This window comes from Aphanomyces invadans (assembly GCF_000520115.1).
Source record: "Aphanomyces invadans strain NJM9701 unplaced genomic scaffold supercont1.9, whole genome shotgun sequence".
NCBI lineage: Eukaryota > Oomycota > Saprolegniomycetes > Saprolegniales > Verrucalvaceae > Aphanomyces > Aphanomyces invadans.
Window position 1 is genome coordinate 441320 of NW_008580154.1, and position 26201 is coordinate 467520.

General features: G+C 52.2%; 11 protein-coding genes across 13 annotated transcripts; 6 read left to right on the plus strand and 5 right to left on the minus strand.

The window, feature by feature from the left end:
* The first annotated feature begins 3291 nt into the window (after window positions 1-3291).
* Window positions 3292-4449, plus strand: H310_05312 (hypothetical protein). Its single transcript, XM_008869992.1, has 3 exons — window positions 3292-3511; window positions 3578-3976; window positions 4038-4449. Exons 1-3 carry the CDS (start codon window positions 3321-3323, stop codon window positions 4141-4143), a joined length of 696 nt encoding a protein of 231 aa, XP_008868214.1. The 5' UTR covers window positions 3292-3320; the 3' UTR covers window positions 4144-4449.
* H310_05313 (hypothetical protein) lies at window positions 3996-4449 on the minus strand. The gene has a single exon (XM_008869993.1). It carries the CDS (start codon window positions 4426-4428, stop codon window positions 4165-4167), a length of 264 nt encoding a protein of 87 aa, XP_008868215.1. The 5' UTR covers window positions 4429-4449; the 3' UTR covers window positions 3996-4164.
* Window positions 4439-6289, minus strand: H310_05314 (NAK protein kinase). 3 transcript variants are annotated; one of them, XM_008869994.1, is made up of 10 exons: window positions 6121-6289; window positions 5928-6071; window positions 5764-5875; window positions 5657-5694; window positions 5495-5606; window positions 5321-5451; window positions 5227-5249; window positions 5136-5183; window positions 5004-5083; window positions 4439-4945 (listed from the first exon to the last, which is right to left on the minus strand). In XM_008869994.1, exons 1-10 carry the CDS (start codon window positions 6279-6281, stop codon window positions 4775-4777), a joined length of 1020 nt encoding a protein of 339 aa, XP_008868216.1. In that variant the 5' UTR covers window positions 6282-6289; the 3' UTR covers window positions 4439-4774. The 3 variants fall into 3 exon arrangements, with proteins under 3 accessions (XP_008868216.1, XP_008868217.1, XP_008868218.1); XM_008869995.1 differs by having other exon boundaries at window positions 4439-5083; XM_008869996.1 differs by having other exon boundaries at window positions 5004-5183.
* A 51-nt stretch (window positions 6290-6340) lies between these two features.
* Window positions 6341-11344, plus strand: H310_05315 (hypothetical protein). The gene is made up of 23 exons (XM_008869997.1): window positions 6341-6625; window positions 6683-7045; window positions 7087-7258; window positions 7325-7406; window positions 7528-7621; window positions 7672-7722; window positions 7786-7900; window positions 7958-8043; window positions 8169-8370; window positions 8438-8544; window positions 8605-8775; window positions 8829-8968; window positions 9028-9176; window positions 9347-9413; window positions 9488-9611; window positions 9662-9768; window positions 9826-9933; window positions 10009-10108; window positions 10187-10354; window positions 10409-10556; window positions 10640-10731; window positions 10825-10965; window positions 11033-11344. The coding sequence occupies exons 1-23, from the start codon at window positions 6392-6394 to the stop codon at window positions 11243-11245; spliced, it is 3234 nt and encodes a 1077-aa protein (XP_008868219.1). The 5' UTR covers window positions 6341-6391; the 3' UTR covers window positions 11246-11344.
* A 77-nt stretch (window positions 11345-11421) lies between these two features.
* H310_05316 (hypothetical protein) lies at window positions 11422-13388 on the plus strand. The gene is made up of 3 exons (XM_008869998.1): window positions 11422-11746; window positions 11800-12046; window positions 12095-13388. Exons 1-3 carry the CDS (start codon window positions 11477-11479, stop codon window positions 13198-13200), a joined length of 1623 nt encoding a protein of 540 aa, XP_008868220.1. The 5' UTR covers window positions 11422-11476; the 3' UTR covers window positions 13201-13388.
* On the minus strand, window positions 13301-15574 carry H310_05317 (hypothetical protein). Its single transcript, XM_008869999.1, has 5 exons — window positions 14944-15574; window positions 14514-14896; window positions 14210-14343; window positions 13753-14098; window positions 13301-13701 (listed from the first exon to the last, which is right to left on the minus strand). Exons 1-5 carry the CDS (start codon window positions 15565-15567, stop codon window positions 13455-13457), a joined length of 1734 nt encoding a protein of 577 aa, XP_008868221.1. The 5' UTR covers window positions 15568-15574; the 3' UTR covers window positions 13301-13454.
* A 134-nt stretch (window positions 15575-15708) lies between these two features.
* H310_05318 (hypothetical protein) lies at window positions 15709-17644 on the minus strand (the record flags this gene model as incomplete). The annotated part of the gene is made up of 12 exons (XM_008870000.1): window positions 15709-15842; window positions 15892-15959; window positions 16004-16064; window positions 16123-16194; window positions 16240-16308; window positions 16360-16453; window positions 16647-16684; window positions 16758-16850; window positions 16895-17023; window positions 17067-17375; window positions 17427-17549; window positions 17624-17644. The coding sequence occupies 12 exons, from the start codon at window positions 17642-17644 to the stop codon at window positions 15777-15779; spliced, it is 1143 nt and encodes a 380-aa protein (XP_008868222.1). The 3' UTR covers window positions 15709-15776.
* Window positions 17645-17956: 312 nt separating this feature from the next.
* On the plus strand, window positions 17957-18857 carry H310_05319 (hypothetical protein). Its single transcript, XM_008870001.1, has 3 exons — window positions 17957-18395; window positions 18447-18557; window positions 18611-18857. Exons 1-3 carry the CDS (start codon window positions 17993-17995, stop codon window positions 18793-18795), a joined length of 699 nt encoding a protein of 232 aa, XP_008868223.1. The 5' UTR covers window positions 17957-17992; the 3' UTR covers window positions 18796-18857.
* Window positions 18858-19035: 178 nt separating this feature from the next.
* On the minus strand, window positions 19036-20169 carry H310_05320 (hypothetical protein). Its single transcript, XM_008870002.1, has 4 exons — window positions 19892-20169; window positions 19548-19827; window positions 19457-19500; window positions 19036-19377 (listed from the first exon to the last, which is right to left on the minus strand). Exons 1-4 carry the CDS (start codon window positions 20088-20090, stop codon window positions 19070-19072), a joined length of 831 nt encoding a protein of 276 aa, XP_008868224.1. The 5' UTR covers window positions 20091-20169; the 3' UTR covers window positions 19036-19069.
* Window positions 20170-21241: 1072 nt separating this feature from the next.
* On the plus strand, window positions 21242-23521 carry H310_05321 (hypothetical protein). The gene is made up of 5 exons (XM_008870003.1): window positions 21242-21525; window positions 21571-21846; window positions 21897-22027; window positions 22076-22559; window positions 22664-23521. The coding sequence occupies exons 1-5, from the start codon at window positions 21376-21378 to the stop codon at window positions 23420-23422; spliced, it is 1800 nt and encodes a 599-aa protein (XP_008868225.1). The 5' UTR covers window positions 21242-21375; the 3' UTR covers window positions 23423-23521.
* Window positions 23522-24809: 1288 nt separating this feature from the next.
* On the plus strand, window positions 24810-26171 carry H310_05322 (hypothetical protein). Its single transcript, XM_008870004.1, has 2 exons — window positions 24810-25230; window positions 25275-26171. Exons 1-2 carry the CDS (start codon window positions 24842-24844, stop codon window positions 25894-25896), a joined length of 1011 nt encoding a protein of 336 aa, XP_008868226.1. The 5' UTR covers window positions 24810-24841; the 3' UTR covers window positions 25897-26171.
* Window positions 26172-26201: the final 30 nt, after the last annotated feature.

Sequence of the window (26201 nt, forward strand, 5' to 3'; positions counted from 1 at the left end):
ATTGTTCCAGAGCACCCCATCGCGATGATCCGCGTCGTTGACCTGAGATCTTACCTCGAATCTCCCGAAGTCAGCACGGACGAGTGCATGAAGCGACTCTACGAAATTCGCAGCTGGCTGGAAAGGACTACTTCAGAGCACCAACATGTTCAGATAACTGACGTGGTTGACCTGTATAATGCAAGTCGAAAGTGCGCATTACAAAATACGAATAAAGAGTTTGCCCACCAAATGCGAGCATTGTCGTGCATGCTGCTCAAACGCGTGGTTGGATCAAGCGTTTCGGAGTCCTTGGACCTTCTTCGATGTATTTCCCGAACAGGGCATGCCCTCGTTGGGACATCGGTTGCGTCGCAAATCATTTCATCTCCCGAAAAGCTCTTCTCTGAAGCGATCGCAATTTACAAAACATTGGGATTGGATCACTTATCCAAAACGAAGTGTGGTGTTGAGCTCGAAGAAATCTGCGAAGACGTTTGGGAAGCCTTTGTGGGTCACTTGACCTGCATTAATACTTTGGACGATATGTTGCAAGATATTCACGACCTCAGGATGCTCATCCCATATCTTCCTCAAAATGCAACGAAGTTCGTCAAGCTGATCATAAATCTAGCAGATGGCCAACACAAGCTCAATGCCGCAGATGGCGCAGAAGCATGGCTCTTCGAAATCGCGCTGGAATTGATTGAAACACTCGACCACGTCAAGAAAAAGCAATCGTATCAACGAACCGTATTGGTGCGTTTGGTGGACGTTTACATTGACATGGAGAGGTTGGATAAAGCGGAAGCTTGCTGGAGAAAACTGATGGTCCCTGAAACACCTCACGGATTACTGAGCGGTGTTAAATTGCAATTGAAGATGAAAACGTTTTCCCGCGCTCTCAGTCTGGTGGAAAAATTGCAGGTGAGTAATAGATGATCACTGCGCATAAATGTCGTGCATGAAGTAGGAACACGATAATTTCAGTTTTGCGTGCGAGGCCACTCGGATCTACTCGAATACGCTCGGCTTCAACAATACAACAGTGTCCAAGTTGTGGGACACACTCAAAATAAAGTTTCCAGAACAAGAAATTCAAGTTGATATCGAATTGGCTTCCGATTTGACGCTGTCGGAAATTAAAGCCCTGCGCGAGAAGTCTTGTTTGCTTGTTGCGAAATTGGCTGACCAGTCTGCACATCTCACTCATGATCAATTGTTGCAATTGAGAAAGATTGTTCATGATTCTTCGTGCAATGCCACAAATTACGGTCTGAACGAGGTAGGCAACAAACCGAGCCAAAACTCTCATCCCCTAATGAACTAGGAGCTGGTTGGATGGACTGAGGTAGCGATGAAGTTGACGATGACATCCGCTGAACGTGTTGCATGCAAACGGTACATGGAGGACGGTGATGTTAGAGCAACCTGTATCACTAAAACCACATTAGGATAATGTCGGGCGCTAAATTGCGACGCGGTGATTATGTGGCGGCAATGCAATATGCAACTGAAGCGATGAACGAAGAGCCATCGAAGAAGAGCCTCTTCGCTTGTTTTCGAGTGCTGATGAGTGATGCTTCGAGTAACAGGAACTCCATGGAAGACGTTCTTGTTCAACTGATAGCATGTGACGACTTTGATGTTTACGACCTGGTTGCTTTTGGCCGAGAAGCTTACGAAGCGAAAAACCAAAGGACAGTCCTCCAAGTGTGTGAATTTTTGGCCAATTTACTCTCTGAGCGCATTTTTTCCACAAATGAAATCCCACAATTGGAAATTGGCATTTTGTATCAAAACATGGCGCAGTTGAACAACAGGTATGCAATCGCATGGATGACTGTTTTTAACTGCTGGTCGTAGTCTCAGCGACGGCAACGAAGTCAAACGATTGGAAAAATTCATGGCCTACCTGCACGAGTTACTTGCTATCACAGAGAAAATCGAGTCCAGCCAAACGGAAACATCATTTGGACCACCAGAGGTGCTCGAATGGTTTTTTGGTGTGTGGTGCGTTGTTCATAGTGTGGTATTTTTGATCCACATTTATGACTATTCCAGCCACAATATCGGCGTCAACACCCAAAATTGGAGATGCTTCAAACTAGCTGCTCAAGTTGCAACGGCTGCAACAAAATTGTTTCCAACTTCTGTGACAAAGCTGCATGGTCGAGACGATAAGTGCTGGGTTGCAACGATTTGCTTGCGCATGAAAGAGATAGAGACAATGGCGCAGGACGAACTTCTGGAAGTTGATCGGGCACTATTTTTTCAATTATTATATCCGTGTGAGTGTAGGTGGAGTCCATGATCGAGAAACAAATGAGCAGTGATACCGAACACAGTTCGGAAATTCAAGAATATTTGGTATTTGGAGACTTGCCGTTCTTTTAACACTTGTAGTAACCTGGATACAAGGCCTTATCTCTCTTTGTCGTAAAACTTCAGAGAGACGACTATCACGAGGAAGACTTTATCCAGAGCTACACGGTTAAAATGGAGCAAACCTCCATTAAATATCAAGAGCTCGGCGGTAGTGTCGGCAAAGTTCAATGCGAAGACAATCTGGTTGCTGTTGTAGACTATGTATTCGTCAAGGCGAAACTTTCGACCGACAAGGTACATTGTACGTTCGATGGCCACTCTTACAACCGCAATGCGCTGAATAGTCTTCAACCATGTCGTTACGATCAATCGCTAGCCAGTTGTACACGTATTCGTACGATGATTATTTGGCAACGTGATGATCATGTCACGGGGTGTTTAGACTACAATTGGCGCAGCAGCAAAACTTCGTGGAGTCACGTCCAGCGCTCTATGCATTGAAAAAGCTAGTGGCTCTTTCCCAGTCCAAAGAAGAAGGGTTCGCGTGGCTTGAGCAATTCGTTCAATTATGCTCCACTGATGACGTTATCCTTGTTGACGACGACATCGAATGGTTCATGGCGAAGGCTTGGAATTTTGTTGCAAATCTATAGCATCGTGACATTATGCGCTTACACTTGCTGTCCAGGGCGTGTCTTGCTTCAAAAACCAAGAAACGAAGTCTGCCGAGAAGTTCACGGCCACAGCGCTAAAGATCTTGGGTGTGCACCACACACATCACTTCAACACACTGACAACACGAAATGTCAGGGATGTCCAAGTCCCACTCGCTCGTCAAAGCGTATCACGACAACCTTGAGTGCCAATATGCGCAACTGTTGACAATCATGCACAAACAAAAGCAATCGTAGACGTAATGCAGGCGTTTTTTAGCCAAGACCTAAAAATATCTTGGAATGCATCCTCTTTATTTCCTTTACAAGTGGCAAAGTTGACCAGGCAGCTTGAAGAACATGGACGACAGATCTAAACCCTCTTCTCCGGAAGACTGTCTGTCTCATCGCCTGGAAAAATGCGAAAACATCACGGCCGGACATGAGTTGAATCTCGCAGATTTGCACCTTACAACTGTACCAAGCCAGATCCTCAACATGTCCAGCTTGAGGGTCATGAATTTACGCAACAATAATTTGGCCAGTCTCCCGTACGTCCATGCATTTACTTATCCATTATTCTCGTATGCCCTCCGACTCATGACATGTTTTTGTAGGATTGAATTCGTCGAGTGTTTTCCCCTGCTCGAAGTTGTCAACTTGGCGCAAAACCACCTCACGCATCTGCCACCCGATATGGGCAGTCTGCAAAAGCTCCGGAAACTGTTTGCTCAGTCGAATCAACTGCGGTCACTGCCCCTAAGTTTGACAGGTTGCACCAAGCTTGTGGAATTGTTTGTCCAGCACAATCGTATCCAAGACATTCCAGACGAGTTTGCGCTGCTTTCATCATTGCAAGTGCTGAGTATCGCGCACAACGAGCTGAAGACACTACCAAAAGGCTTGCACGCGTTGGTCAAACTCAAAGTCGTGGATTTATCGGGCAATCCTGACCTTACCGACGTCCCTGAGAACATTCGCAGGCTGCACGATCGCCACGCCGTGCTCCACTCCAAGTACTTAACGTCATCTGTGTATCAGGTCTACGTTAGCTTGAACCACATGAGTATGTCGTAGGCAAATGCGGCGGGAACTCATTTCTCGTGCGTTAAAGGTTAAACGTGCGGTGATTCAAGCACTTCAAGCCCAAGCCCGTGAAGTCGCCGTCAATTTGTCCAAGTGACGGCGTATTTATTGCATGTTGCTACTTCAACTCTTCTAGCCACCACTTCAGAAAGACAGTGAACTGAATGTAGTCGCCGTCCTGGTCTTCTAAGCTCGTCTTGGCGATTTGCATTTCCTCTTCGTCAAATTCTTCACCGATATCCTTGATCAACGCAGCGAAGTCCGTCACGCGAATTGTGCCCGTGTTCATCTTGTCGTACTTGGAGAACGCGCGTTTGAGAGCTCCGTACTGGTCCGCATTCAGCCCCAGCGCAGCAAAGTCAATGTTATCTGCCTTGCTCATCCTGTGTACGCTCAATTTGACCTTTCAAGTATTGAGCATTTTCGTAACGCTTCACGAAAATAGATCCAACAAAAAACGGTCGACTCAACTTCTCCACGGCGCACTTCTCCACGCGAGCAATATGGCAACTCTTAGCAATTTGAAAGGGCATGATTATAACCGGCAAGTGTACTAGACTTTGGTCTTCGCGGCGCTGACTTCAAATGTATCTGAAGGGAGAACTTGGTCTCCATGAAAAAGGCGTGCACAAGAGTAATATGGGGCCGTCCAGATGAAATGGGTCGTGTGGGTAATCGAGACAGGACGGAGTAAAGATTGCTTCGTCGTGAAAGGACAAGCGGTCGCTTTACGTTCGATGCTCCAAGCGATCAATGACGTTGGCCATTGTAGGTCGCTGGGTAGTGTCAACGATCAGCATGTATCGAATGAGGTCCAACACGAACGGCGAGTACGGGACTTGACTGGGAAACTTGACCGTCCCGAGCACTGCCAAGTAGGTGCACTCGGTCATTTTCACCTGCTGTACGTTAAGGTGCAATGTACTCTCTCGATCGTGAGGACGAGAACGAGCACACCTGGCCATAATCATTGACGGAGCACTCAAAAGGCGAATATCCAAATGCCATCGCATACAGCAAGCACCCCATGGACCACACTACACGTCGAGTTCGTTTGGCACGTGCAATGTACCGCAACGAGGAGTGTACCATCGGTCTGACTCGTCAGAGTGGATGCAGTTGCCACGTCGTACAGCTCTACAACACCGTGAATGCACATTCTGTGATGGTTCAAACGAACCTGGTGCTCGATATGCCATCGAACTGCATGAACCAAGGTGCCAGAGAGATTGTGAAGCACAGCAAGTGTATGCGAAGGTGAAGAGCCAACACACCTGTGAATGGACGCCACCTCCTGCGCATGAAGGGCATCTGTCCGCGTCAAGATGGCAATGTCACCTTCAACAACGGACCCAAAGTCCGTCAAAATTGGGTCCAGATCGTGATCAAGCAGCACATTCTCAGGCTATTCCACATATGAACGTGTCGTCGGTGGACATATAACGTACCTTGATATCGCGGTGGACCAAGCATGGTTCTTGTGCATGAAGAAAGGCGACAGCGTGACTGACCTTGAGGAAAATGTCTAGGACGGCGCGCTCCGGCATGAATGCTTGCCGTCTGTCACAACTCAGCGGTGAAGAAACGTATTCGTCGCATGCGAGCCGTACGATCGATAGGAGTCAATGTATTGCCTCAACGAACCATTCTACAGATATGGGATATGAAGTTGAGGCGAATCATCATGGCCAACGAGCGCAACAATGTCAACAAGTACCTCCACTAACGGAAACAGCAGGTAATACGTGCTCACATCGGGTGCAGCGGTATGCACCACTGCATAGTCGACCAGAGGCATTAAGTTCTTGTGGTGGCATTTCTTGTGCACGCTACATGACCGATAAATCACCTCATGCCAACAACGTCGTCATGGAAACGGACCCAAGTTCGTGCAGCACCGTTTGTCGTTGCTCGGACGACTGGCAAGAGATTTTCTTCATCGCAAACTGCTCCATCGAGTCTGTGTCATGGACGGCATATACAAAGGAGAACCCTCCCTCGGCGATACCCTTGTCGATGCGTACGCTGTGTCCACAGTCAATGCGGCGGTCATCTGGGATGAAAACCAACGTACCGACGTCCGCTTTGCATGTCGATTCTCGATGCAGCTCCACTCCAACTGAAACAAGAGAAGATCCTGGACGTGATGCTCATCGGCAGCGCTGTCACTGTCGTGCAGATGCTGCCTTGCCGCCGCCCTCCAGGAAACGCCATGTACTCGTCCGCCATGTCCATGTCAACTCTCAACTGGTTTGAATTTTTCCGGAAAAGACCGGATATTCTCTGAACGTTGGATCTTGCAACACCGCTTCGTCGGTCGCAAACGCGGCAAGCTACTGCGTTCGATGGGACTTGCTGAGAAAGACGACGTGCTGCACGTGAAGGAAGTCCTTCAGGACATGATCGAGTCCACGAAGAGACTAGATGCATTGATGCAACGGTTGTGTCGAGCAAACCCCGAGCTTCGATTAAACGCCTCCGCTGTATGCCACCTCCATGGTTACGCCATCTCGTGCGCAGACTTGGAGCAACGTCGTGAGGAATCCACTGCAGACACATCCTTTTCCAGCTACATTGAGGTTGTTTGTTGGCATCGTTCATTATGTACTGTGGACCTTATCACTTGTGTGCTGTAGCGCATGACAAACGACCTTACCAATGTAGCTCCGCATGGGGGCTTCAAGCTCCCATTGAAATTGCTGGTCAAGGACCCCATCGACTTGAACGCTATACGAGACGTACGCGGCAACGACAAAGTTTCGTATCGAATCAACGACGTTGCCATCGTTACCTGCACTTCGATGAAGAAACTCATCGAGGCCCTCGTCGCCCGCCTTCGTGCTATTGACTGCACATTAAGCGATGCCGATGTCGACAAACTAGCACATTGCCTTGTGTTCATTTGCCAAGACGCTGATAGCCACATCGCTCTTGCAGGCCAAGCCATATTTCCTTCAGTACTGGACGTCGAATGGAAGACTGGGTCCATTATTGGTCATGTACGCATGACATATGCTTTCTCTTCTTCATGGAGCATCAGATTGGCGTGGAAATTGGCATTCAAGAGAACGCGTCGTGGGGTCTCGGCGTGTCAATGGAGTGGCATGCTGTCCTTCGCTGCAGATCGGTCAATGCCCCGAACGAGGCTCTTGGCCCAGTTATTCGGGCACGCGGCGTTTGCAATTTTTATCGGGACGCATCATCTCCTAAAGGTATATGCCAACGGACACGAACTACTTGACAGGATATGGTCGATACTGAAGCTTCAACCGTGCTAGACGTTCAATTCAAAATCACTCATCACGACATTTTCCTGAGTCAAGTGCCCACACCTACTGTGCCCCTCGCTTCTATCGTTCGGTAAGGTGCTCGAGAAAATGACTTCGTGAGTCGTAAATGGATCTGTTCCAACTATCCTGACCACTGATGCAGAGACCACAAAGGGAACTCATGAAGCCCCTTCCTTATTTTGTACGCCTAGGTCCCAACAACCTCGTGTCCAGGCAGACCTTGTCGACGTCTACACTCTCCCTAACGACGTGGATGCTGCGCCGACCCCGATGAGTTTCCCAGCGGTGCATTTTTCTCATCGATGCGGATCGCTCATGTTCCCGTGGTACCATAGTCGCTTGGGCGAACTCGCATCATTGCGTGTACCAGCAGCGCCGTTCATACGGTGAGACCTTTGCGTCGTTGTAGTGTTTTATGTGACGCCCCCCCCTTGTTTTCTGGTTTGTAGTTGTTTCTGAGCGACTTGGGTCAAGTCTATGCCATGGGATTGAGTCAGGATGGTGCGCTTGGGATTGGTGGTCTTGCTCCGTCGGCGGAAACTCCCCAATTCGTCGAGTTTCCTGGTAGGCTCGCGTTCTGAGACAACCGATGGACATTAAAGGCATCTCCTCTGGTGGCAGATATCCAAACGGTGGTCATCCAAATTGCCGCGGCCGGCAACGAGACATTTGGAGCGCACTCCATCGCGCTCACGTCGGAGGGCGTTGTACGTGGACTTTGGTTCCCCCTTCAAATGGTGTCATTAAACGGGCATGCGGCTATTCCCTGTCTCTTCTGTGCCTTCACGATGTTGGTTCCTGACACGTTCCTCGATGTGGCGGGTCCTGCTAGGTATTCACGTGGGGTGTGCGCATTGCATGCGGCACAGTTGGCGCTCCGCAATGCGACCGTCCAGAACTCGTTCAATTCCAGTCGGGAAAGGAGGTTGTGCCAGTTAAATGTAGTCAAGTGGCAGCGGGTGTATCGTTTTCGCTGGCGTTGACGGATGCAGGTGATGTGTATGCATGGGGAAAGTACCTGCACGGCCGATTGGGTAAGAAGTACATTACGTTTTGGAGATTTTTGGATGGGACCGATGGTGTACGGTGTTGCTTTGACAGGGTTGGGACCTCCTCCGAAACGAGCAGCAACTGCTCGAGGTATTCGACACGACCAACAGCTACAAAAGTTGCCCGCCGTCATCCCCGATTTATCTGGCGTGATCGAGGTACAACACTTCGGTGAGGGGTTTGCATTTCTGGAGTCTGTGATCCATTTGGGGGCCTAGATTGCGTGTGGAGCAGCCCATGCCGCGTGTGTCACCCAAGCAGGTCAGCTCTTCTTGTGGGGGAAAAACACCCACGGGCAACTTGGCGTCGGCCATTTGTCCGACATCTCCTCCCCCACTCTCGCGACATTGCACCCTGCCGACAACAACCATCACCACACATCGTCCTCCGTACGAACTCGACTCAGCGTGGTCGTGCGAAACGCAATAAAATCTGCCATTAGAGCACCGCGACGCAAGGCGTTAAACACGTCGCGTGCGGTCGGGACTTTACTATTGCGCTGGATCATGACGGGAGTGTGTGGGCATGGGGGGCTGGGCTCACGAGTTCCGGACTACCTGACCTTTCTATTCCACCAACGCCGTACGAAGCCCATGTGCTGTTCGTGACTCAATTGATTTACAACGTTTGAATGGATCTAGGAAGGATCTGCCGCAGTGGACGTGGATGCGTCCTTCCCGAGTCGCCGCGCTAGGCAATCACTTTCAGTCTATTTCGGCTGGTAGTTCGCATGCTGGTGCGGTCACGACGCACGGGGATGTATTTGTCTGGGGAACAATGCCTTCTGGAGGTAGGACCTCTTTCAAATGCACCACTTCGTGTGGATGGTTTTTCGCTGAATTTTCTTGGCTTCGCCCTTGCGGGCATGCTTCACCGCACGAGCGCGGCAAGTTCATTCTCGTCCATTGCACGCCGATGCAGAGTTCTGGACCTTCGACTGAACGCACAATTTTCTTTCAGTCATCCAAGTTGTACCTACGCTCGTATGTCCCACGCAAGTCGTACAAGGCATATCGTGCGGAGACAGGTCCCGTGTGTGTCTGCAATTGAAGGCCTCGCTTGTCCTGGCAAGTGTTCGCTCAAAGCAGTAAGCCCCCGTAGGCAAACGTACGTCATCGGAGGCGCCACGTTTCTTGGTCGAGCCATGTACGAACTCTTGCGCCATCGTCGTTGCAGCGACGTAGTCCTCCTTGTGTCAGGGAAGCGCCTTCCTGCCCATCAAATGGTATATAGTAGCCTCTTTACCGCATTCATCTTTGTCCCTCCCTGGGCTAGATCTTGTCGTACCGATCACCCGTGCTGCGCAACCTCATCGCGACGGAAACGCGCGAATACAAACGCAACGATAGCAACGTTCTCCAAGTTATTTTGCCATCGATCCGGTACGACTTGTGGTTGTCAGCACCCTCACACGGATAGAGTTGATTGATTCCTCGTAGATACGACGTGTGTGCGCTCGTGCTCGAGTTCATTTACACGGATACGCTATTTACACCCATCGATCCATCGTCGTGCGTGCCTTCGGACCTTCGGCGCGCCGCGATCGAGTCCGTTGCGCCTCGTGTTGGTGTCTTGATGCGTCCACCTCGACTAACTAGGAGAATGTTTGGTTGTTGGAGTAGACTGGAGCTTTCCGGTCTCGTGGCGCTTTGCGATCGCTTTACAACAGTATCTCTCGACGGTGCGCCAACGGCAAGCCCTTTGCCGGAGGCACCGCACACGGTACAACCCCATCCACGTCGCTCCTGCATCCCGGAAAATGCCCTCGGGAACAAGCTAAATCGCGTTGGGGCCGGCTAGGCGATTGCAACGCTAGGCGAATCCATCTTGGAAGCCTTGGGCAGCGACCTGTTTGCTGACGTGGTGGTCGTCGCGGAATCCCACCGCATTCGAGCCCACAAGTGCATGCTGACGAGTCGCAGCGATTACTTTCGAGCATTGCTTGGCAACGCCATGCACGACTCGATGGTGCGTTGCCTGTCCTGGCCATGGAGCCCCACTGGTTGAACCATGTTTGGTTAGTCGATGGTTCATGTGGATGCGGCGTACGCTACCATGCAACGCGTGCTCACGTTCATGTACAGCGACAAGTGGGTGCGTCCCACAACAGAGGAAGCTCTTCTGGACGATTTGGTGGCGGCTGACAAGTACGGCATCGCCAGGCTCAAAGGTGATGAACTTGTCTGGACCGAGGCAACGTGAAGGCGATGTGGCCACCACGGTAATTCTTGACGGCTTGTTGTTTATACGTAGTGTTGTGTGAAGCGCATGCGGTCGTGACGCTGGAAAACTGCATGGAGCTCCTTGTGCTAGCCGACATGATCAACGCATCGTTATTGCATGAGGTCAGCCGAGCTTGTCCTCAACATGTCGTGCTCTTGCCCACGGAATCGACGCATCCGATCGAAGACGGCACTGAACAGCGCCCCCTTGTGTAGAAAGCGATCACGTTCGTGTTGAATCAGCTCCATGTTCTGGCGGAAGCACCGTCGTTCATTGAATTCGCCCAGCAGTACCCCAAGCTCATGCACGAGATCATTCATCACCCGTCGACGAACAGCGACCGCATGCTCTGGCGGGTACGATGCAACCTCCACCGCGCTGCTACTACACGAAGCAACTCACACGAGATATTCATGCGTGTAGTCGTGGGAAATGAACGAGGCCAAAGCAGACACGCCCGACGAAAGCACGAGCGCAAACCCGTTGATCCCGTTCGTGTTCCTTGTGGCCTTCGGAATCAGCTACCTTCACGTGTCGGCCCAGTTGCCTCAATTCGGATCGTACATCCCTCTCGTCAACGCCGCTGCCTTCGTCGCGCTCTGCGTATATTGCTTCCGAGACCTCATCCAGACGTGACCTCATTCTCCATGCGACGACCGAAGACGGGTGATTTATGATTATCCGGAAGGCGGGAAAAACTCGATAACATTTCACAATAAAAAGGTCCACATGCCGTTCGTTCATATATTAAAATGGAGTTTCAACCCTGCTTGGGAATTCAAAATCATCCGGTTAATTCAAGCTCCGATTTGGGCTGAACCGTGCTGCGCTGTCAAGTCCGCGGCGGGCCGACCTATCCACTGGACCATGGGACCCATTCGAGATCGCGCTGACGAGTCAGACCTACAGCTCCACCACCTCGAAGACTCGAGTAACCAACTAGACGAAAACGACTACGAGCCATCCTCTTCATCTGCGTGGATGGGAAACGGTAGTAGTGCCAGCAGTTCCGCAGCGTCCTGCAGGGAGCCCGCCGAACGCATCAAATCATGGAAGGGCCAAATTCGCGACTACATAAAGGTGCATGGTGCCAAATACGATCGATCGGGCCTTGTTCATCAGCTGCTACCCATCACTGTACGTCGTCTACCGTGTCGTTCTCTTGCGTGCATGACATTGAACGCGTGTAGAAATCACTCGCTTCTGTGTTGGCGCACACCCATCCATTAGCTGTTCAAGAAGGGTTTGAATTCATCACGAGTGTTGCGACAGAAGTTGGCGTGGAGGCCGTTCGGCCGCTGCTCGAGGCGACCATCACCCATCTCCTCCACGACACCAAATGCTCCCAAAGCCAGTGCATCACGTCCGTCGCTCGATTTGCTTCGCTAGACATCGTGTGCATTGCGAATTGCTTTATCAGCCATGTTCAGCTGAACGGTGCGGTTCGCCTCCCCGTCATTCCGAACTCATTGGTCATGTGGATAGGTCGCATGCGGCAGATGTACTACCATGTCCTTCGCACCATCGTGGACGGGAAATCAACGCTTGCCCTCATGGAGGTTGACCAGTACGCCACACTTCTCTTTCTTCTTCTCGAGTGCCTCGAGAATTTTCGCGATCGATTGCGCCAACAGATCGCTGTCGTCATGCAAGTTGCGCTGGACAATGACAAGCTGAACGTGGTGTGGAACTCGCAATGGGACCTCACGATGAAACGACGATGTATGGCTGCCATGCCTGACTGCCGCCGCATCGCCAAGCTCTGGGCCCGCGACAACTATTATTCCTCGCCGCCGCAACCCTCTCGGCCGTCGACGACTCGACCAGCACAGGACCAGCCTCCAACTCCGTATCGACGGCCATTCACCGCCATTGGCAAGACCTTGGACGACTCGGATCTGTCGTCTATTCATTTCCAAGAGGAATTTGATGGTGCGAAAGACCCACGACAAGTACAAAACGCGGCGACCGTCGAAACCTACGAACCAACACGTCACCACTGCAAAACCAGCCCTGGCGCCCACTACGTCATGTCCCCAGCATCCGAGGCACCGGTACCTCCGCCTCACAAACGCCACACTGAAGCGCCACGCTCCGAAGCCGCGGCCAAGCGCCCGTCGCCGGCCAAGGTCTCATGGGGAGCGTCGACGACGCCCATACCGTCCATCACAACGTCGTCGGCCTTCGCACCTGTCTCGTCGAGTACGCGACTGGGCATGTGGTGGAGGCAGTACTACAACGCTGGCGGTGTCATGTGGACGCTGGTGATACTGAGTGTGGTCTTTGCGATCTCGGGAGTCGCCCACGCCGTGTTGACGTTTTCGCAAGATTTTGAAGCATGGAAGGTTCGGATTGCGTTGAGCGACTACCATGCGAGTTTGGACCGCACGGAGCGAGATATTCAGCGGGCGATGCGGCGACTCGAGGCGCTGACACGGGAAATGGCGGATCCGGCAGGCTCCATGGCCGAAGCTTGGGACCAAGACCACAAGCTGGCACAAGCCATCACCTCGGCATGGCACTCAATACAGCACGACGTCATCTCAGCACCGTCACACCATGACACATCGTCGTCGCCATCCCAGCCGTAGCTAGTGAAAGAAATCCGTTTATCCAACATGTAATGTAGCCAACTCAACGCTGGGCTTCGGCAGATCGAAGCCAAGTGTCTTGGCCTGCACATTGGTGGGGCGCAAGCAGCGTTTTCCGCGTATGCCATGCCGTCGCGCTGTCGCCATGGAGTGCAAAGGAAGTAAGACCAAGATGAACATGACTCGAGATTCCGCAGCCGGTAGAGCTCAAGCAACTGAACGGGCTAGTCACCGATCGATTTTCGCAAGGTCGATTACGTCTTTGGGACGAGCGGCGTGTGCTCGCCAAGTTCATGGCGATCTTGGCGGTGTTTGCCGTACATGAGTGCCACGAGGGCGGTGGCTGCAATCAGCATCGGGCCGACGAAACCAACGGTGACGGCGCCTTGAACCCAATGGGACGTTGTCGTGCTGGCCAACGGATCAGTGTATTCCGAAGACGGCACAGACTTGTAGGTGGTCGTCAGCGGGAAGCACTTGGTCGTTGCCACTTGGGCATACCTAGCGCCGCCCTCAAGTGAGATTCCGCGCAGAGTGGCGGGCAAAACGCACCATGTCGCAGCCGGTCGCGGCGTGCGGCGGAGGTCGGTAGACTTGGGGATAAATCCATCTCGCGATCCCGTCTGGGGTGGGAAGTCGACGTGAAACAGACCAAACCGCGGGTCGAACGAGCCCCATTCGTAGTTGTCTACAAACGACCACGCCGTGTACCCGATGATCGGGATGCCCTCGTCGATGGCTTGCCACACTTGGTCCAAATACGTTTGAAAGTACCACAGCTGGTTGTCGTTCTCGACCACATTCTTGCCACACCATCCGTTTTCCGTGAGCAGGATTGACGCGGACGGGTCGAAATCGTGCATCCACCGGATCATGGGAAGGTATCCTGCAGGGTAGCCTGCAGCACAGACGAAATAATTGGACCAGGTCGGATGTGGGGAATGAAACAGGTCACGGAGAGCAGCGAAACGTGCCAAGGCAAACACACTATCGCAACTCGATGACGTACCGTTGAACCACGCACAAAGCGGGTCGCCCTTGGCGTTCGTGTCGCCCGTGCGAGCACCCACTGGAATCCGCTCCGCATCCACACCCACGTCTCGGTTCCAGCCAAGTAGGAGCGAATTACATGCAACCGTCGACCTACTCAACGGCGCCGCCACAACACACCAATTCAATCCCAAAAAACTCTTGATGGTGCGTTCAATCATAAAAAGCTGGTTGGGCACCCCTTTCCGAAGTAATTCGTGAAATGCCTCCTCAATCAGCCACACAATGCAGTCAAATCGCGAGCGCCCATGAACGAAACGTACGTGGGCGATGCACAGTCGGTGACCACGTTGGTCGAGTAATGGTTGAGCATGAAGACGTCGTAGCTCTTCTTGAGGAGTGCTGACTCGGTCGGTGTAAAGCGCGGGAGGTAGTGCCCCGCGCGCTGCTTCATGACGGTGGGGTAGTCGCCATTTACGATGGGGTTTAGGAACCATCCAAGGGAGAACTGGAGCTTGCGCTCGGCTGCTTCCACGTCGTTTTGGTTAGACGGGTCCAGTGGTAGAGCCATGTCGGCGTTGAGGGTGATGCCGATCTTAGACTTCAGGTGCTTGGACCGGTGCGTTTGCACAGCCGTGGCATGCGCAACAAGGACGTGATGGGCAGCGACGTACGACGCCGTGTTCGAGTTGGAGATGCCTGGTGCCTACCACATGATGAACAATCGTGACCCCATCAGATCGTCCTTCTTACATGCCACCCGCCGCCATATCCCCCAACACAAAACGACCATGGCTCATTGAACGTCGTCCAAAAGTCCACCTTGTCGCCAAACTCGTCATACATCAAGGAGGCATACTCATTGAAATGCGACACAATCGACGAGTTCAACCACCCGTTCGCATGCGTGTGGAGCGCCGAGGGAAGGTCCCAATGGTACAACGTCACGACGGCCTTTAGGTTGGCGGCACGCGTGGCGTCGAGGAGGTCGTGGTAGAACGCAATGCCGGCGTCGTTGCGCAACATGCGTTGCAAATTGTTGCTCCACGTCATGACTCGCGGCCACGAGATTGAAAACCGGAATGACGACAGGCCCATGGCCTTCATGATCGCGATGTCGCTCACGTACCGATGGATCATGTCGTCGGCAACATTTGCGCATTGCACGTTGTCGCGAACTCGGCAAAAGTCGTCCCAGATGCTGGGCGTACGGCCCGTGAGGTTCCACCCGCCTTCGACTTGGTAGGCAGCAGTGGCCGTCCCGAGGAGGAAATCTTCGGGGAAGCAGCGTTGCTTCGGATGCGGCGTGACTACGTGATGCGTCGAGAGCACTGGCGCACAGGCCATCGCGACCAACGTCACCAGGCGTCGCATCATCGTGGCCAGTGTTGATGTGCCCAAGATCCATCGGGTTTCGAGAATTGTCCCTTTTGATTGGCCTCATTCTAGCCAATCCCAGGCTCAAAAGAATTTTTTAAATAAGATGCGGCTATTTAAACATCAGTAAATTCGAAATGATTGTTGATATTTTTATTGTGTTTTTCAGAATACCTGTTTCAATCATGGGGGTGAAGACGGCGGCACCTTCAGGTTGGCGACGATAGCCACACCACGGCACCATTCTTGGGGCTCAGCGCACCATCCGACGATGCCTAGAGCACGAATGTGTCTACTCCTAGTCTGTAGATATTGTTGGCGTACGTTCTCCAGCTGTCTTGTGCGTACACGTTGTAAGAGGGCTTCGAATCTCTGCCGCTCGTCGCCTTGCTCTAGGGAATGACATGGAATAGCCGCTTGGACGCAGTTTGTGTACGTAGTTTGGGTGTAATGATGGCAGAAGTCTCCAGAGTCTTTGTCGCGGACGTCGTGACTGCCTGCACGAGTCGTCGTCACAATAGTGTTATTGTCATGTGTCCTGGACGGTGATCGTACAAGTTCACTTGGTTCCTCGGCAACCCGGGCGGCCTGGAACGTTTCCAATACCAAGAGAAGGAACTCGTTCATCTAGCCCATTCCATCAGGCCCTATGGCCGCATGGGGACGACGCACCTCGATGATGTGAGTATTTGCCCGTGACGCAGGTTGCATTGTCAAATGGCGCTTCAACTTACGCAGGAACTGCACGTGCACACATGAGCGTCCATCCAAGAGGGCACATGGCACGCGTACGACGGCGTAATTCGGGTCCAGGCGGGACCCAAATACTGCATTCGCTGCAACGAGGCACTGTGCTTTGGAAATCCACGTGCTGTCCTTGCTCAAGCTAAGGGCGGCCAATGTTCTCAGCAAAGCACCACGCGGCAGTCGTCGGTAGGAGGCAATCGCAATAATAATAAGCACATCGTTCTGTCGGCAGCACCGCCGATTCAAGCAGTGGATGGACGCAACGGCAGGGCATAAACAACTTCATTCGACCCAACGTATTCCTGGCATGACACGTGCATTCAACGACGTACTTGACTTTGCCCCCGAGTGTATCTTTGGTCAGGAGTACCTGAGCACACATGCCATTGTCAGGGCATCCGGGAAATCCATCCTCCATCCAGTCGCGCATTCGTCGATCGTACCACAATTTCATGGCGAGCAAAGAGGTAGAACTCGAGGGCGTCGTCGCAATAGGTACCGTCCAAAAAGCACGAAAAGATTTCTGTGTCAAGCCTCTAAGCATGCCATCACACCCGCGACAAGAGTGTGACCAAGATACGTGTTTGTTGGCGTGGAGCGCCAGCATGAGGTCGATGGCATTTTGAGCCACGAGCTTGGCCAACCCAAAGCGCGTTTGAAAGTGGTGCACGACGAACGTTGCAAACGACGACGCCTGTCCACACGGTGTCTACTCGATTGCGTGAGTCGACCGAGGCCACAGTCGCATCTACCGCCAAAGACGGCGCGTGGTCCCGGCGAACGTCTTCCCATCGCGCATCGTAAATGTCATGAATTGTCTTGGCCAGGTGGATATCGGACAAACCCGTCTTGGATGGCTCCACTGGCAGCGACTCAAGGAGAAAGTAGAGTGTCGCGTATCGCTTCATGCTTGGAGGCATTTCCTGCACTGCGTGGTCGAGCTCTTCCACGGAAAGAGGTTGCTGCTTTGTTTGCGTTCTTGCCTCCTCTGCAGCACGTGAAAAGTGGGCACTACCCAACGAGACAGTTGCCACATACAGGCCGTCTGGGTTTCGACCAAACTACAACCCCAACGACGCACGTCAAGATGGCACAAGCTCACCGCAGTGTACCTTGACATTGTGCTCGATGATGAATTTGGTGTAGTTTTGCTTTTGCTCGGGGCTGAGCTCCGAAAAGACCACGACGTGCCGCGCCGACAGCGGCATGTTCAACGCTTGCTCGACAAATGCGACCTTTCAAAGTGCACAGCATCCGGATGAGGATATCCAGTCACCCAATGACTATTAATTCCAATTATTTCATCTACTGTATTCGGCTTGGACTGCATCGTCGTCGTGAAATTTGCAAGTTACAATGAGTACCTTGTCGTATACGTATGCTCCTTGGCTCAAATGCCGCTCGTACTCTTCAATTACCCAGGAACGACTTGGTCAGGCCTTGCACATACGGTGAAGAAAGATTTGGACTCCTTATGTCCGATACTATTTTGCATATATCGGCGTCTTAAACACGTTTTGTATTGTCAACTGAATAATTGGGTCAAAATTGCTTTCTACATGTGGACCAATCAAATGGGACGAATTGGTTTTCAAGGCATCGGATTGGTCCACTGGCACATGACCGCCTCATTGCGCCTTGTGTACCAACCAAATCTCGGAATTCGACCGCCTCCATCATGAACTCCTCGAACGTCTTCACAGCGCTGTCCAAGAAAGCTGCCAAGAAGGCGACCCTTTTGCCTGCTCATGCTGCCCCTGTCCTTCCCAAGCAAATGTTCTCCGGTCAAGCGACTGCCTCGTGGGGCGACGACGAAGAAGTCGGTGCCGTCACGTCCCTGTCGATGCCGCTGACTCCTGCCGAAGCCTTGGCTGCCGAAGAAGCGCAAGTTGAGGAGGAAGACGACGACAGCGAAAGCGAAAGCGAAGAAGAAGAGGAGGAAGAAGAACCAGTGACCAAGCCCGTGGTTGCAAAAGTCGTTGCCAAGTCTGTAGCCGCCCCTGTCCTGTCCAAGAAGGAACAAAAGCAAAAGGAACTTGAAGAATTGGACTCCGTCTTGGCCGAATTGGGCATCGCTACGGGTATACAAAGAATCGAAATTTCTCTCCATGGAAACTGACATGTCACGGCAGCCACCCCCGCACAAACAGCCGAAGCTGGCTCGTCAGACAAGAAGTCCAAGAAGAAGAAGAAGGCTAAGGCGGCTCCTGGTGCGGCTGCCCCCGCGCCTGCTACTCCCGAAGGTACCCTTATCTTTAGATTCTACACAGACTAAGGACGGTTTATGCGGTCGTAGTTGAAGCCGAGGCACCTCCTGCCCCCACTGTCATCGTCGACATCAAGGCGGTGCTGGCCAAGAAGGCCAAGGGCAAGAAGAAGGAAGAATCGTTGGGTGTGAAGAAGGCCCGCGAAGAAGAAGCGAAGAAGAAGGCAGCGGCCAAAACCAAGCGTGACCGCTCCACCTTCAACGAGTTCTCGTAGACAAAAAACCAATGTAGTTCATCTTGAATCGGATTGGAAAATAGACCCACCACCCAGTTCGATCCATGGTGTCACATGCCCCTGGACGACGGTGCTATCCATCGACGGCAAGTAGACCTGCATGAACAGGATAAATAGCTCTACACAACTGGGTAGTTGCGGGGCGTCCACCTGTAAACGGCGCACGAGTTTAAGGAGATGGTCATGCCGGCGCAAGTGCCACCAGTCTAGCCTCAGTCACACAAGACGACAGGGGGAGGTAGTTTTCGGTGGCTTATCGCAATGCTCGCACACTGTCGACATCTTGCTGGTGTTTCGTGGACGTGTGAACAGGGGGGAGCCAGGCTGGGGCCGACGGCTTGGGGCGGTACTGCAATGGCTGGTGGACTTTGGGTCGCTCCTGGGTGACCTTAGGAACGGGTGGAGGAGGTTTCACGTGGGTGTATTCGAGTTTGATGGCTGTGTTGTGTTCAACGCATTGTTTGTACAGAGACTTGCTGAGTGCGTCAGCTGCCCCGTGGGACTTGATCTCGTTGCGCCCGATTCCGATCGCAGACGATTGCTTCTGCCCACGCAACCCCTCTACTCGATCCATCAGAAACCGACGACTTCCAACCGCACATCGAATCGCTGGTCGATGTAGCAAAGGTCACAGGGGTACCTCTCGTCAAGTTATCGGCGCGCCCTGGGTTTTCGCGCCATTGGCTGTGGTCCGATGATCGTGAGTTGGTAGGCGCTATACGTCAACCTACCTGTAGAATCGGTTCGCGGATTCACGCAGCTGAATTGTCCCCTCATGCTGGAGGAACTCACTGGTGCCACTGCCGAGATACTTGCGGCAAGGCGGGAGCTTGATGACTTTTGGAACACCCGAGGTGCCTGTGAGGATGTTGTAGTCGTAGGACGAGTTGAGCGCGGCGAGACGTTCGTGGCGGTGGGCCGCGTTGCTGGTGCTGGCTCTGTCCTTTTCAGCTTGGTGAGCGAGTCGTTCTCTGTCGGACGCAATCGCAGTGCGCGATCGCCGGTAAAACCCTAGATCCAGTCGACCAACCATGGACGGTTTGATTGAACAGTACGTTTGTCTGAGGTGCTGTACCCGACGTGAATTTCGTCGTGCGAGTGCTCTGGACACCAAGCTCCAACGCTGGATGGAGCTCGTTGCGGGGGTCTTGAATGTAGTTCCATGTGTGGAATTCGTGGGGTGGCAAAGTCGTGCGTTTCCCACGGTACTCGTGGCCGTCGCCTTGAGTTGTGCCAAGCGCATCTGGAGGCTTGACACACAGCCTCTTGCCCATCGACGCGCAAGGATCGGTGGAGCGCTCCTTCCTGCTATTGTCCTACCGCGTCCAGGCGAGACGATTCACGACAGCACCGACAGGTATTTATAGCGCAGCCTGTCTCATTGGTCGTTTCACTTGTAACTGCCCACGATCAAGGTTCGTACTCGGAAAACCAATGAATTTGGATATTAAATTGTACAGGAATTCAGTTGCTTAGCATGTCACGCTCCGCATGCCTGGCGATGTTCCCCTCGCTGTTGCAGACCTGATGCTAATTAATTGTACAGAGACAAACCAGTGTGGATGTTGAGTGCCCTCGGGATTGCAGTCGTACAGCCATGGACCAGATGATGGCAATGTAGCGGGTTTTGGAAATTTCTACGAGGATTCGTCATAACACACACTGATAATACATTTGAATGTTATATGATTTAGAAATGGCGCTGTCTTGTTCAATTCAATTAATATAATGCAACATGCCAATTTGTCAGATGCTGATATCGTCAGGAACACGTTTATCAGGTGTACAATGCTCTTCGTGGTGGCAGCGACGAGCGTGTGGCACGGAGATCTGCCCATACAGACACAAATGCGATACCTGAATGCCCTTATTCGATGTCCATTTTGCGAACAGATTGGGTTGTCTCCCCTGCGCATTGAATCTCCTTTTGAGCGGCACTTTCTACCGTCTCTCGACAACCACCCACCAGACATCGTATCGGCTCTCCCACCTTCAACAACGTAGCTAAGATGATTGCTTGGCGTTTACACTTCGCCACCGCTACAAACACCACCAACGGCCGTACATTTTTCACGCCCGACCGCCGGAAAAGACACAAAATTTGACATTCGGGCAGGCACGTTATCCAGTCTGGATCCGAGTGCGTATTTTGACCGATTGCAGGTGTCATTTTGAAGAAGTTGAGGCCCACAAGCGTTTGAAAGCAATCGTCTATTTTGAATCAATGTATTCTGACTAGGTTGGAAAGACCCATTACACAACAGGGCACAGTGGGTCGTTACGTGTGTTGAGCGCCGGATTACATACTAAATGAATCGGATTGGTTAAAACTCGATAATTTTCACAGATTATCGCTCGTTGATTGGTCGACACTGCATGCAGCGCTTGTAACACCAGTCGACATCCAAAGTACAGTGTTGACCATGTCATTGCCAGAGTTGCTGGTGCACCACACCTCGTTCTTCGTGAGCTGAATACTTGGTCCACCCATCGCGGTTGCCGCCGTCGAGAGAGTCCTCCTGCGTTCCCACCGACTCGTCCGCTCGGTACCACGACGTCATGACCCGAGCGCAGCGGGACCCGACGTCCTTCTTCGATGCGGCGCCGTTGTCCCCGTCCGAGTGTCAGATGCTCAGTGATATTGGGAAAGCGTCCTTCTCCAAACTTCTTGAAACAACACGATTCATCCGACGCCTTGCCGAGCAAGAGGTGAGTTCATGTTCATGCTTGCGATACGACTTGTTCCTCTTCTAGATGGGTGGAGACAAGCACACGTACGGTTCCACGATCAGCATCGCGGGGAGCTTGGAAGAAATCGCTCACTTTTGCGTACGACTCGTGTCGTCTGGGGACTCCCCTGCACACCGCAAAATTGCAGCTGAACTGTATTGCCTCGAATCTACGGCACGGCTTCATGCGATTGAAATGCCCACTGCGTTGTCGCCGTTCCATTACACAGGATTGCGATGGAGTCACATCAAGTCCCCCATGCGGATGCTGCTGCGGGATCGGGACTTTTGCACCATTGAGGTACTCTTCGTCGTCGCCCACCTGTATCCTTTTCACTGCGACTATCGCAGTACCTGGACGAGTACATCGACGAGAACGGCAAGCGAGGTTTTGCCATGTGTTCCCACTCTGTTCCGCATGCATCATGCCCTCCTCTTACCCACACGAACAACTATGTCCGCGCGACTGTCCACCATTCTGGGTGCGTCGACAAATCGATTGCCTTGCAGACTCAAGTTGTCGTGATTAGGTATGTCGTCACGGAGACTGATATTCCGAGCGTCCTCCGCGTGACAATCTACTTTGACTACGGTGCGCCGGGAAAGATGGCGCAAACTAAGCTGTTGCAGTCTTTGACGAAGCGCCGCATCCGAAGAATGGAAGAGATTCACACTTTGATCGGGAGCGGTTCCACGGTGAACCATCAATCCGTTCTCCAGGACAATGACACATGCGCGATCTGCAGTCGCGGCTTCAAAGGTGGCATGGCGCTCTTCCAGCGCAAGGTCGTGTGCCGAATGTGCGAGCAGATCGTGTGCAAGCGATGCTCCAGCGAAGACAAACCTGGCGGGTACACCCGCGGCAGTGAACGCGTGTGTCACTCGTGCCTCCGAGACGTGCATCCAGCGTTCGGTGGCGGTCGGTTTGCCCCGTATGAAGGAAGTAGTGCCATGTCCGCCATCCACAGCGTCAGCAATCAGAGCTATTCGCATTACGATGGATTGGATTCCCAGGTACTGCTAGCTTGGATTCGATTGAAATTTGATGTATTTTTCGATGTTTTTTGTCGAATTTTTGACGATTTTTTTTCAACACTGACGGTTTCGTGCCTTGACAGCGCCACGCGAATCATCATCAATCAAACATTCCCAACGAACATGCCGCCGCGCAGCCGCTGTCGGCGAAAGGATCGCTGAATTTCAATCGATTCCATTTTCCCGCCGCTGCTAAACCCACCTCCACTTTGACCACCATGTCGTCGTATGACGAGTACAGCCGAGGGAGCCGCACCATGAGCTTCGACCGACGCGACAGCCGCGTACAAACACCGAGCTCTGAACACCGCTCAATCTTTCGCCCACCGGAACGCAACTTGTCGGTGGAAAATGTCTTAGATCCACACCAACGTACAACAACCCCTCGGCGTCTTACTTCTGATGCCGTGGGAGGATATTTGACACCCCGACGAAGGGAGAAGAACCCTGCCCATGGGGTGTTCACTCCGAAACCGTCCTTGTCGACGACCGCAACTGGCTCTGCTACCTTCTCGGCGATCCAATCAGCACGCCCAATACCCCAAGTGGTGTCATTTGGAGAATCTGCCGCTGCAGCTGCTGGAAATCGAAACCACAAGAGCGATTCTTTGTGCGACTTGTCCTACTTGAACGAAGTTATGGTACGGGGACCAGGTGCATCATCGCCTTTGAATACGTCCACATCGGCCAAGTCCCGCAAGTCCAACCGGTCGTCGAACCAATCGGGGCATTCCACCGTTTCTGCAAAGTCGAATTTGTCGGCGGCACACTCGGACGTCCCGCCGCCGCAACCACCTCGACAACTTTCCGACTTGTCGTATTTGTCCAACTATAAACAGTAATTTAACGCGACCCTTCGCCGGAATGTGCTGCATGTTCCCGACGATTTCCTTGGAAATCGTCGACCAAACGTGCCGTCGCAGCAAGGGCGCGCCCTGTCGAGACCAAACGACCTGTGTCCCATACGATTGCATCGTAATGGATACTGCTGCGGCAAGCATGTTCACCGAGGGGAATTCGAGTTTCATGCCGACGACACGGAGAGTTGTGCCGTTGCGAAGAGTGTCATTGTCAAGTGGAAATTGCCAATCAGAGGAATGACAAGTAGCACCACAAGTGGAGGCAGAACCTGTAGATTATGAAACGATTGCATGTCACTTTCGCGCTGGACATGGCAGGTACACGAGCGACGAGCTCGAGTCGACAGGAAAATATTTCACCCCACATATTGTTGAGAGACAGAAAACCAATCGGATTTGCATGCAAAATACCATATCTTGAATAGCCAAAAATTCGATACCTCCGTTGCAACGCGAACGCTCCATTCGTAGCACTTTGAGAAATCCAAGACGAGAGCTGAGATGTGGGAATTTTGCGCAAACGGCTCTAGGCAAGGCCTCATAATTGTTAAGTGACAAAAACTTTCCACTGGCGGTTTACAAATCGCCCAGATCCGGATATCCGGGTACATATGACTCAACCTCCATAAAACGATAAAATGAACGACACACCACTTCGTAGACTACGATCGCGTTGGTGATGGCTCTTTGCGACATGCAAAAGATGTATGCCGGCCGAGTGGAACACGGTGTTGGAATGCGTGTGTGTGTCACCTCTATGGCAGGGTTATCCTGCTCAAACCACTTTTATCCAATCATCTGCTTGCGGCTATGTCTTGGAGGGATCAAGAGCCGCCTCAATACGACAATTTTAACCGGAACAAACTGCACTTGCTATCGTGCAAACCAAGAGCACAAGGATGCGACGCATTCGCCAGCACATGGACGCTGCCATGGCTCGCACAAACCCAGGAGCGCGGCGTTTTGATTGGGTTATCGAATCCGCTCTTTGGTTACACATCAAGATATTTTGACAAAGTAGTCCGCACAGTTTTAGGCACATGCACCATACACTCCATAACCAAACTCATAGGAAATGATTTTGCCGTTTTATATCAACAAAATGAACGATATAGAATTTCAGTCAACCCGGACAAAACGTACTTCCAGGAGTTTCCATGCGCACTTCGCGGGACTCGAAGGAAGGTGTGGTTAAGTGCGCCCATTCTCCATCCATCAAACATTTAAATTCAAAGAGGCTGAGAGTTTCATACTCCAGAAAAGATGCCATGATATAGGTGACTGGATTGACGCTCACGTACTTAGAAGAGCACTGCGACAAACTATTCGTATTTGAGCGAAGAAGCCAATATATTTCCGGGACAAAATTCCTCATTGTCGATTTTTGGCGGCGGGACGAAGATGGGAAAGGGAGGCAACGCGCCACAGTCATCGACGCATGTGGAACCCCGCACGGACTTTTACTGGGAAAAGACCGATGAACCTCATGCGACCCGACGAAAGCTAATCTCGGCCAAGTACCCGCAGATCAAGTCGCTCTTTGGCCACTGCCCCCGCACGAAATACTACGTTGTGTTTGCCGTCACCGTGCAAACTATCATGGCGTACTATACCAAGGACAAAAGCTGGGCAGTGTGGTTTGCTGTGGCGTACATTGTTGGCGGTACTTTGAACCACATGATGATGATGGCCATGCACGAGTTGTCGCACAACTTGGGGTTCAAGAAACCTTTGTACAACCGCATCTTGTCGTTGATCGCCAACATGCCGATGGGCGTGCCCGCTGCAATGTACGTGATGCTTGCATACTGTTCTCACGGAATGACGTGTTTAGTTCGTTCAAGCGTTACCACATGGAACATCATCGCTACCAAGGCGAAGACGGCGTCGACGTCGACATCCCGACTCAACTTGAGGGCAAGATTTTCAACAACAAGTTCACCAAGCTCATCTTTGTGTGCACGCAAGCGTTTTTCTACAGTTTGCGCCCTTTGTTCGTGAACCCCAAGACTCCTGGCCTGTGGGAATTCATCAACTACGCGACGTGCATTGCGTACAACTACGCCATCTACTACTTTTGCGGCGGCGCTGGTCTTGGCTACTGCCTTGCCAGCACGGTCTTGGGCGCCGGTCCCCACCCTTGCGCTGGCCATTTCATCTCGGAACATTACGTGTTTGTCAAGGGCGCGGAAACGTACTCGTACTATGGTCTGCTCAACTTGGTCACGTTCAACGTGGGCTACCACAACGAACACCACGACTTTCCTTTTGTCCCTGGTAGCCGCTTGCCCGACGTGAAGGCGATGGCGCCCGAGTTCTACGACACGTTGCCGCAAACGTCGTCGTGGGTCGGTGTCTTGATTGACTACATTCTCGACGACTCGATCAGCGCGTACAGCCGCGTCAAGCGAAAGACGCTGACCGAAGCTGAAAAAAACAAGCTCAAGTCCGAGTAGACCAAGATGGGTAAAAGTTCACGTCGCGAATCGACGGTGACGAATGCACTTTGCTTTGTACGACATTCTCGTAGAACGATTGCCTGAACGACCCACCCTGGCGCTGGGACTCCGTGGAGGTCAGCGCAGTTGCGAGTGACCGAGACATTGCGACATAATCGAGGGATTATGGTCGGGTTTACGTGAGAGACTCCTGTTCTGGACCATGTTGGCGATCACATCAATGAGTTGCATGTATACGGGAGGGATCATTCACGTGGGATCGAATGGATGGCGCTCCCAAGCCAGCCTCTCTCTTCAGACCA

What these genes read in the sequence shown, in the direction of transcription:
- H310_05312 (XM_008869992.1), top strand. Translation starts at nt 3,321, where the DNA reads ATGGACGACAGATCTAAACCCTCTTCTCCGGAAGACTGTCTGTCTCAT. An exon ending in AATAATTTGGCCAGTCTCCC is followed by an intron (nt 3,512 to 3,577) that starts GTACGTCCATGC and finishes ATGTTTTTGTAG; the next exon opens with GATTGAATTCGTCGAGTGTT. An exon ending in CACGCCGTGCTCCACTCCAA is followed by an intron (nt 3,977 to 4,037) that starts GTACTTAACGTC and finishes AGTATGTCGTAG; the next exon opens with GCAAATGCGGCGGGAACTCA.
- H310_05313 (XM_008869993.1), bottom strand. Translation starts at nt 4,428, where the DNA reads ATGAGCAAGGCAGATAACATTGACTTTGCTGCGCTGGGGCTGAATGCG.
- H310_05314 (XM_008869994.1), bottom strand. Translation starts at nt 6,281, where the DNA reads ATGGACATGGCGGACGAGTACATGGCGTTTCCTGGAGGGCGGCGGCAA. An exon ending in TGGTCCACCGCGATATCAAG is followed by an intron (nt 5,452 to 5,494) that starts GTACGTTATATG and finishes TATGTGGAATAG; the next exon opens with CCTGAGAATGTGCTGCTTGA. An exon ending in GAGGTGGCGTCCATTCACAG is followed by an intron (nt 5,250 to 5,320) that starts GTGTGTTGGCTC and finishes TGGTTCATGCAG; the next exon opens with TTCGATGGCATATCGAGCAC.
- H310_05315 (XM_008869997.1), top strand. Translation starts at nt 6,392, where the DNA reads ATGGGACTTGCTGAGAAAGACGACGTGCTGCACGTGAAGGAAGTCCTT. An exon ending in GTACCTGCACGGCCGATTGG is followed by an intron (nt 8,371 to 8,437) that starts GTAAGAAGTACA and finishes TTGCTTTGACAG; the next exon opens with GGTTGGGACCTCCTCCGAAA. An exon ending in CTTCGGCGCGCCGCGATCGA is followed by an intron (nt 9,934 to 10,008) that starts GTCCGTTGCGCC and finishes TTGTTGGAGTAG; the next exon opens with ACTGGAGCTTTCCGGTCTCG.
- H310_05316 (XM_008869998.1), top strand. Translation starts at nt 11,477, where the DNA reads ATGGGACCCATTCGAGATCGCGCTGACGAGTCAGACCTACAGCTCCAC. An exon ending in ATCAGCTGCTACCCATCACT is followed by an intron (nt 11,747 to 11,799) that starts GTACGTCGTCTA and finishes GAACGCGTGTAG; the next exon opens with AAATCACTCGCTTCTGTGTT. An exon ending in CAGCCATGTTCAGCTGAACG is followed by an intron (nt 12,047 to 12,094) that starts GTGCGGTTCGCC and finishes TCATGTGGATAG; the next exon opens with GTCGCATGCGGCAGATGTAC.
- H310_05317 (XM_008869999.1), bottom strand. Translation starts at nt 15,567, where the DNA reads ATGATGCGACGCCTGGTGACGTTGGTCGCGATGGCCTGTGCGCCAGTG. An exon ending in GCTTTGTGCGTGGTTCAACG is followed by an intron (nt 14,099 to 14,209) that starts GTACGTCATCGA and finishes TCTGTGCTGCAG; the next exon opens with GCTACCCTGCAGGATACCTT. An exon ending in CCGCGACCGGCTGCGACATG is followed by an intron (nt 13,702 to 13,752) that starts GTGCGTTTTGCC and finishes GGGCGGCGCTAG; the next exon opens with GTATGCCCAAGTGGCAACGA.
- H310_05319 (XM_008870001.1), top strand. Translation starts at nt 17,993, where the DNA reads ATGAACTCCTCGAACGTCTTCACAGCGCTGTCCAAGAAAGCTGCCAAG. An exon ending in CGAATTGGGCATCGCTACGG is followed by an intron (nt 18,396 to 18,446) that starts GTATACAAAGAA and finishes ATGTCACGGCAG; the next exon opens with CCACCCCCGCACAAACAGCC. An exon ending in CGCGCCTGCTACTCCCGAAG is followed by an intron (nt 18,558 to 18,610) that starts GTACCCTTATCT and finishes ATGCGGTCGTAG; the next exon opens with TTGAAGCCGAGGCACCTCCT.
- H310_05320 (XM_008870002.1), bottom strand. Translation starts at nt 20,090, where the DNA reads ATGGGCAAGAGGCTGTGTGTCAAGCCTCCAGATGCGCTTGGCACAACT. An exon ending in CACGACGAAATTCACGTCGG is followed by an intron (nt 19,828 to 19,891) that starts GTACAGCACCTC and finishes GACTGGATCTAG; the next exon opens with GGTTTTACCGGCGATCGCGC. An exon ending in TCCGCGAACCGATTCTACAG is followed by an intron (nt 19,501 to 19,547) that starts GTAGGTTGACGT and finishes ATCGGACCACAG; the next exon opens with CCAATGGCGCGAAAACCCAG.
- H310_05321 (XM_008870003.1), top strand. Translation starts at nt 21,376, where the DNA reads ATGACCCGAGCGCAGCGGGACCCGACGTCCTTCTTCGATGCGGCGCCG. An exon ending in GACGCCTTGCCGAGCAAGAG is followed by an intron (nt 21,526 to 21,570) that starts GTGAGTTCATGT and finishes TTCCTCTTCTAG; the next exon opens with ATGGGTGGAGACAAGCACAC. An exon ending in GGGACTTTTGCACCATTGAG is followed by an intron (nt 21,847 to 21,896) that starts GTACTCTTCGTC and finishes CGACTATCGCAG; the next exon opens with TACCTGGACGAGTACATCGA.
- H310_05322 (XM_008870004.1), top strand. Translation starts at nt 24,842, where the DNA reads ATGGGAAAGGGAGGCAACGCGCCACAGTCATCGACGCATGTGGAACCC. An exon ending in ATGGGCGTGCCCGCTGCAAT is followed by an intron (nt 25,231 to 25,274) that starts GTACGTGATGCT and finishes TGACGTGTTTAG; the next exon opens with TTCGTTCAAGCGTTACCACA.